The sequence below is a fragment of the Phragmites australis genome, chromosome 1 (assembly GCF_958298935.1).
Source record: "Phragmites australis chromosome 1, lpPhrAust1.1, whole genome shotgun sequence".
In the NCBI taxonomy this organism is placed as follows: Eukaryota; Viridiplantae; Streptophyta; class Magnoliopsida; order Poales; family Poaceae; genus Phragmites; species Phragmites australis.
In genome coordinates, this window is record NC_084921.1 from 8,281,905 (window position 1) to 8,290,595 (window position 8,691).

General features: G+C 44.0%; 1 protein-coding gene across 1 annotated transcript; it reads left to right on the forward strand.

The window, feature by feature from the left end:
* Positions 1-4,529: 4,529 nt before the first annotated feature.
* LOC133905148 (beta-1,2-xylosyltransferease XAX1-like) lies at positions 4,530-7,960 on the forward strand. Its single transcript, XM_062346902.1, has 5 exons — positions 4,530-4,901; positions 5,011-5,067; positions 5,148-5,264; positions 6,247-6,381; positions 6,580-7,960. The coding sequence occupies exons 1-5, from the start codon at positions 4,676-4,678 to the stop codon at positions 7,773-7,775; spliced, it is 1,731 nt and encodes a 576-aa protein (XP_062202886.1). The 5' UTR covers positions 4,530-4,675; the 3' UTR covers positions 7,776-7,960.
* Positions 7,961-8,691: the final 731 nt, after the last annotated feature.

Genomic DNA, 8,691 nt, shown 5'->3' on the forward strand with positions numbered 1-8,691 from the left:
AACACACACACCGCAAGCGTTGTTCACGTGCTCATCAACCGGTACACTCCGAAATCATTGTCAGGATCTAACCCTCAACACTACTTGATTTATCATGCATGTTAGCAATGCTCATTTGTGTCACATTAGAGGATGAATGCTTTATAAAGTATACATGTGAAAAGAATGTTTAGCCTTAAGGCCTCTAGTGCTGAGTTTGCCTAAGGACTCTCGATACTGTAGAGGTGGCTTAAGAAGGAGAAGAAGAGAGAGATGAGGTAGAGGAGAAAAAAAGAACAGCTCCTGCTTGCTTCTCATGGGTCCGCCACTCTATGACTAATGTTAAAACCTACTGCACGAAACATAGGAAATAATTGAGGGTACAATAACCATGTATTTAATGTAGAAAATCCTTTGAACAACGAGAAATTCCTATCGTAGTCAACACGTAGACAAGGAGAAGAGATGGTTTCTTGAAACGGATGCCTGCCTAATACCAGCTGGCTTAGCCCCATGTATGGTCCGACTCTGAAGTCTGCACGCGTAATGGAGGATTTTATTTTTTCGTTCTTTAGTGAACAAAGATAGGCAGGCACATGCCTTTGGACTTATCTTCTCATCCATTATACAGAACTAGCATCTCACACGCGTATAGATTAGACCCCTTCCAAATTCATGAACCCAAGTGATCCATGCATACGTCAATGTCTGCTTTTCTTTTTCTAAACGAACAGGAGTTGCCTATTATGTTAAAAACAAGACAGCACACTGACGGATGAAAGTACGGGAGAAAATTTACACCAGAGGCTTAACAGCCCCTAACAAAACACAAGAGCCTACTCTCTCAAAATGAGTTTCGCAAGGTGTTTTGCTCCCGCAAGGCCCAAGTTCCAGCTCCCTCCTTTCCCTTATTTTTGTGAGTAGCGAGAGGGTGGAAGGTTCCTTATGTTGGAAAATTCGTGCGTTAGGCTCCTTCCAAACCTCCCACGTGACAAGAATGATGAGAGAGCTTAGGCCTTTTGAGGGATGCCCTAGGTCGTCGCTAGGGAGGACCAAGGCCATTGTGTCACTTGTGTCCAGATTCATCAAGCATACCGGCATCCCGCCAGGAGATGATGGGTGGTTTTCGCCGAGGGCCGACACAGGGGTAGAAGGTGTTACTGGGCCAACCCCTTCTTACAAGTCTGTCTGCGGTCCAGACTCGGTTTTGGGTGTTTAGCTATGCAAAGAATTTGCACTTCAGAGAGGTCTAGGATTTTCACATTAGTTTTTTTTTTTTAAACAGGTGTTCTCACCCTTTGCCAACACTAGGAATCTAACCTAGGTTGCCGGTGGCGCACTTAGGTCATCTCCAGCGGCTATCTTATAATTTCATCCTCAAAAATACTATTACAGCATCTCCTATTACTATTACAGCATCTTTTTTTTATCTCTAACAACTACCCTATTTTTTACCTTCTACTACTCTTTTCCTCCCTCCGAACCCACTGTCAGCCTCTGTGAACAGTACTGCTACATTGTTACGGATGCTACAGTATACAGTACACCGCAAAAAGTACTGTAGAACTGGATTATGTAAATTTGAAGCCACTGCTGGAGTTGCCGCACCTTACCCCGTGTTCTCACATTGGTGGTTCCACATTAGGCTATGGTGGTCACATCCAATGGCACCTAAGAACTACACGTTGTAGGTTTGTAGGACCGAGAATAGTGTTTAGAGGAGGTGAATAGATGTCTTACTAATTTCTTTTGAAATGGGATGATCTTATCCTTTTATCACCCAACGCACCTTAAAAACTAATAGCAGAAGCAAAATCAGAAAGAATCAATTTACTAATGAAATATTCAGAAAAATACATAGTCCTCGTGGATGTAGATGAACCTAATGTTCCATTGAAACTTATCTCACAGGTTATCACCACAAAAAATAGCAACTTGAGAAAAGAAACATTCGAAGCAAAGAAAAGATCACCGGTAGAAGAAATTCTCTAAGTTGATAATCTAAAGACAAGGAATCAAGACCCACTTATATACATATGTATATGAATTTTATGTCTCTACCAACATGAAGAACAACCTCATAAGGTAAAACAATATTAACTCAATAAACAGAACAAAAACACAATGGAAAAAAGAAAATCTTACAAATTTACAAGGGAACCAATAGAGAGAAACTAGAAGGAGGTGAATACGAGAACATGAGTAAATACAAATTTCATTGCTCGCAGAGGTCAACTATATTTTAGATGAATTATAAAGATTTTTTCTCTCACAGCTCTCACCTATCATATTTCTCTTCTCTAAAACCCTAACACAAAGTTCTCATATGAATGACTCAAGAGACTCAAGTGGCTGGTTCAAAGAGCTCAACAAACCATCCCCTCTATTTATAGCATAGGTTCTTTAACCCCCTAAGTTTCCTAGCTTATTCCCAAAATACCCCTCTCTTGTAGTATATTCATACCTACCATCGAGGGTATTTTGGTCTATTTTCTCCTCCATCCATCGGATGACTGTGGCATCTTCATGACATAGCTTCGCCTCGACGCAAGCTTTGTGATGATGCCACGTGCACTTCCATCATTCCCATAGTTTTGAGGCTAAACCGCAAAACCCTTTGCACGCTTCTCAAGGCATGACTCACTGTCACTTGCTTGACCTCAAGCAAGTATCTTGATATCGACATGTGTACTCTGTCTTGCGATCTTGACCGTCGGCAAGTCTCTCCCACTCACGATCACTCGGGCCGCCTTGTCACTTATACCGGTATTCTCTTTGTTTGACTTTTTCAACACATCATCTTCATCTGTCTTCTCATGCTTTGCTTGACCTCTATATGGACAGCTAGGATCACCCTGGACTCCATCCAGCCTCCTCAATCATCCATTACTAAGCACCCCGTTTGACTAATTTCATCCCGCCGTCAATCGCCAAGTTGCATTCATCGCCTGCACAACATAAGACAAGCAAATATTCATCTCTTACAATATATAACTCCACCTGCAGTTAGTCCAAATTGAAATCCTCAGTTCAAAGCACATCTCCGAAAAATCATAAACGTCAAATGATCCGGCGCACACTCCTCCTGAGCACCGAACCATCCGGCGTATACAACTCAGTAGACCCTTATGTTCGGAATTCTCTTCTGCAAGAAATAGTTCGGCGATCCTCCGTGTATACGTCGGACCATCCGACATATAGAACAGCCCCGAACACTTCCTTAATCTTCGCTGAAAAAGTTAGTCCGACGCTCATATTGCTTCATTACTAGACCATCCGGTGCATATAAGATCACCAAAACCGATTTGCAACCTCTTTATAAGAAAAGCTCTAGCGTTCACTAATACCCAATGCCAGACCATCTGGTATATACTTTAAGTTTTGTTTCTGAGTTAAAATACTCTGATGTGTAGTGTTCCTAAGCGTCAAATCATCTGGCGTGTACAAAATTTCCGACGCCAGATTATTAGACGTGTACAAAATCTCCAACATTGGATCATCCGACGTGTACAATTTTTCTAGACTCAGAGACAAAAACATCAATTTTATTTTCTAACTTTGATGAGTAATGATCATACTTACAGTATATAAACATGTTTATGCAATTTCACAAATTAATAAATTAAATCTATAATCTTATCAATAACTGATCATATATAAATTAGAATCATTTTAATTTGATTTCTCAAGGCCGATTAGGTAGAATATTCGCCGTGTTCGGCGAGCTTCCACGAGATGGAGTCGGGAACATCCGGCTGCAGCAGTAGTTGTTGGATGCGAGACAAGATCAACAAATTGGGATATGTGTTGAGCCAACAGGGCTGCTTGAATGTTGAGGTCGCGGATCCAGCAGTTTCCTAGAGGGCTTCGCTTAGCGTTTTGTTTTTTTATATATTTTTTTAAGGCTGCTTGAAGTCTCTGTGAAGTGGAGAGAAGAACAGGGGAGCTGAGTTGATCACAAAGGCGCAGCAGCCGCAACAGCAGCTCATGCTGCCCAACGGCCACAGCATAAGCATAGAGCTGGTGGCATCTTTAGCTGACACTACAGGTTGCGAGCGAGACGACAGACGACTAGACGAGCTTTACTCCCGTTATTGATATTGCAACTTGTCCCATTTACAGTACTGCTTGCGGACGTTACCGATACACCATTTCAGAATGGTAAACTGTTGGTGTGTATGCATGCTATGTAATTGTGCCATAGTGCAGAGAGTGAAGTGTAAAACGTTGTAAGATAAAAGCAACATCAGAGGGGAATAGAAAGGGGATCGAGAGTATTTCACCCAAAAAAAATCTGCATAAACGATCTGTAAGTCACTGCTAATTCAGGTTTAGCTAGAGAATTCAAACATTCCTAAATCGTGAGGTCATTCACTGATCTATATACAGGTTATCTAAACAACAAAAGAAATTTCTAAAAAAGAACGAAACTATCCAGAACAGAAATCAACATTTTGTACTGTTGCTAATTGAAGTACCTGAACCCGCCTCAACTGAATAAAGAAATAAATATACTGACGCAAAGCAAGCTCACAATAATGGCCGCTTTCCACCCTGCCCCCGCTCCACTGTGCACGACCCACACATGTGGCATTGCAATGTCACACAGCGCTGCTCCTCACCCTCACTGCACTTTACTTCACTGGCTGTCCCCTCCCCAAACGAAGCCGCGCCGCGCCGCAGGCACAGCTGAGCCATGGCGTTCCTGGTGCAGCACGGCACGAGCAGAGCCATCGCCGCGAAGGCCGCCGCGAGGGAGAGGAAGCCGAGGCACAGCGCGAGGGCCGCGGCCAAGAACCCGGCCAAGCTGGAGCCCGGCCAGCTCGCCCTCATCAGGCTGCTGCTCGCGGCATGCCTCCTTGCCCCGGTGGTCTGCATCTGCGTGGACAAGCTCCTCTCTGTGTTGTCGTCACGGGTCTCGTGTGAGTCATAGATCATTCGTCAAACCAACCTACAATTATACACTAGAAATTAAAGGATGCATCGTCTTCAGTTCCAGGATTAATTTTCTTGACTTGTTTGTGTTTGTAGCTGGCAATGGAGTTCATCTGATACAAGGGGACCTTGTTAGCTCTGTTGATGCTGAAGGTGGGGCACATCAAGAAACCCTGAGGTTCTGAATTTTATTCTCATCAATTTTGATCTTACAAAGCTGTTTGTACTTGCAGGGGTTGGAGCTGTGAGTTCTTGGCAGGCCAGTATCAGTTTGGATGTACCTCAAGGGCCTAGTGCTCCAGTTCTTCCCAGAGCTGATGTTGATCCTTTCAGAAGTTCACAAGAATCAGGTGAGGAGAGAGCTCAAAAGCACTTCATTTCTCCAATCCTTCTTTTCCCCTGTTCAGCCAGATCATTGCACGGTTGTCAGTGGCATCAAACTGTGTTGGACCACACCAGTTGCATCATGATCAGGGACAGTGCAACGGTACTGTGTTGCGCATGTCTAGGTTTGGGATCTTCTGATCTTCTCACTGCCCCCCCTTGCAGTTCTATAATTGTTATGGCCCCCAGTTATGCATTAGCTGTTAGGTACCATTATATAGGGTCGTTAAGCGTATTAAGGACCTTGTGTTTATCACTGCCAGCTATTGCCTTTCCCAATGCTTGTTTACATTGGAAGGATAGTAAAACAGTATGTGTTCCCTCACAAAAAGAAGCTTGAAATTGATGAAATTAATTTGCAAAGAACCCGAGTTATTCGTAATTTTGTGGTCGCATACTTGTTCTTGGTGATGATTCTTGTTCTTTGTGTTCTAGTATTTCTTTTTCAAAAAATAGGGGCTAATCAGAAACTAATCTATTGGGCTTTACTAAACCATAAAGGCACCATTATCTGGGATACTGAGCTCAGAATATGAAAACTGGCCAGAACATATAACAAATTATCATGCAAATGAACTACTTAGGGTCAGTTTAGATAGGGGGCATTTGGATCCATATCCAAGGCTAAATTCTAAAAATTCAAAAGCAATCCCACTCACTGAAACAACCTGATAACTTTTTTTCTGGATGGTAACTACTGAACACTTACTATGTTCATAGAATATACATACAGGTATAACTCTCAATATGTGTATCTTCAATGATAATTATGAAATGTTATTCATTAGCTTTATTTTGTGATAATCTTATTCACTTTCAACTATTGACTAGGATGTCACTAAGGGACATTGGATGCGTGCATTCTTAGGGAGAGTTTATTTCTATTCAGTGTGTTTCTGTCATTCTATTGCCATTCATTGTTTACAATCCAAATATTATCGTCTGTAGATACTGAAGTTAAAAAGTACACTGCCAAGAATAGAACAGATTTGGAGAATAAATCAGGAATTGAGGAGCAGACTACATCCTCTGTGAAGTCTAATTCCCATCCTGAAGACTCTTTCAGGAAATCTCGACAATCAGGTGACATGACAACTGCATTACAAATGATTTATTGATGACTTGTAGAAACGCATCAAATCAGTTATTACTTCCACCATAAAACCTGGCCATATAGCACCACCGATCTAAATTTCAAATATGAATGAGTTACATGTTATCTTGTTCAGCGCATACCATATATAGCAAAGGGTTTCCTATCTTTGATTTCTTCCTTTCCAGAAGTTACAGATATTGAAGTTCCAAAGCTTAAGAGTAAGATATATTGTGATGACAAGAGTAAAGATGAGGGATTCCCTTACGCCAGGCCAATCGTCTGCCAGATGTATGGTGATGTGAGAGTTACTCCAGGAAGTTCATCAGTTGCTCTTACTATGCCAATGCAGCAAAGCGAGGAAGGGCGACGGATTAGGCCGTATGCTCGCCAGGATGATTCCTTGCTACCGCTTGTTAGAGAAGTGGTCATCAGAGCAGCTGCAAGTGAAAATGATGCTCCCAATTGCAGCGTCAGCCATGATGTCCCGACAGTTATCTTCTCGATTGGTGGCTATACTGGAAACTTCTTCCACGACATGTCAGATGTCCTGATCCCGCTATATCTAACATCCTTTCAGTTCAAAGGTCGGGTAAAGTTCTTCATTACCAACTACAAGCACTGGTGGATTCAGAAATACAAGCCGATGCTACGGAGGCTATCGCGTTACGACATAATTGATTTCGACTCTAACAAGGATGTCCACTGCTTTCAGCATGTAATTCTTGGCCTGGTGAGAGATAGGGACCTCATTCTTCGCCGGCATCCCACGAGAAACCCTAAGGGGTACTCAATGCTTGACTTCACAAGATTCTTGCGCCACTCTTATGGTCTTAGAAGGGACAGGCCATTGGTCCTTGGTGAGCAGCCTGGCAAGATACCAAGAATGCTGATCATATCAAGGCGAGGCACAAGGAAGCTCCTGAACCTTCGTCAAGTGGCAGCCATATCAAGGGCGCTAGGATTCGATGTGATCATCTCTGAGGCCAGTGGCAACCTGAAGAGGTTTGCGACGACCGTGAACTCGTGTGACGTGCTTCTAGCAGTCCATGGTGCTGGCCTCACCAACCAAGTGTTCCTCCCGGCACAGGCGGTGGTGATCCAGATAGTCCCATGGGGGAAGATGGACTGGATGGCCACCAACTTCTACGGGGAGCCGGCGCGTGGCATGAACCTGAATTACCTTGAGTACTACATCTCAGAGGAAGAGAGCAGCCTGGTTCAGAGGTACCCAAGAGACCACATGGTGTTCAAGGACCCCATGGCAATCCATGGTCAAGGATGGAATGCATTGGCAGAAGTTGTTATGACACAGGATGTGAGGCTCAATCTGAGAAGATTCAGGCCTACACTTTTGCAGGCTCTGGACCTTCTTCAGGTGTAGTGTGACAGAAAGGTGACAGTTTTCTTTTCTTTTCTTTTACCATATATAGTTCATTCCTTATTATTTAATTATTTTTCTGGCATAAAATGATCATATATAGCTGTAACTTTGTATTGTGCTAACGAAAGGACGGAAAGGTTGGCAGAAGAGGAAATATGTACTGCTGTTACTGATTGGTTACTCAAGTCATGAGATAGTTCGGCAAAGCAGGTGATGGGTACCGAAGTCTGATCGTACTTGTGTCTAGACTACATCTGTAGGAGAAACTGATCGTGCACATGTTTATTCGCCTCCTTGTTAGTTTCTTTTTATTCGCCTACATGTTAGTTGTTCAGAATGTACATGCATGCACAGTATGTCATGCTGTTATGACCGGCAAGGTTTATAGCCGGCGCAACAAAGGTGGCTAGCAGCGCCCAGGGGAGAGTCCAGCACCAGCACTAAAAGCATGTCCAGCTGGCTATAAATAGTAAAATAGGAGAGACCCCATGGCTGGATCTCTCTACTACTTAAAAAAGTTGTAAGGCGTGTTCCATCCGCCTGAACAATTCCTTTGCCGATTCCTCTATCCGCGTCCTTCGTCCGTTTGTCCACTTGTTCGCTCACCCAATTGGACGACCGTGCCTTCATCCGCTCGCCCGCTCGGGCCACCCCTCCCCTTTCTCTCACCCCCCTATGTCTTTCCCGCCGCTGAGCACCCCCTCCTCCCGATCTCTCTCGTTGGCCATGCTCGCCGCCCAAAGCCCCCTGCCACTCCCAGAACGTGCAGGTGAGGTGCGGTGAGCCGGTGAGGAGCGTGTTGGATTTGGGTCGGGGGGTGCTAGGGTTTCGCCACCACTCCAGGACTTATGCCTTCCATTTGCCCCGCCGGAGGAGGAAGCAGAGAGCCACTGCGCACAGTGCCCCCACCACCGCC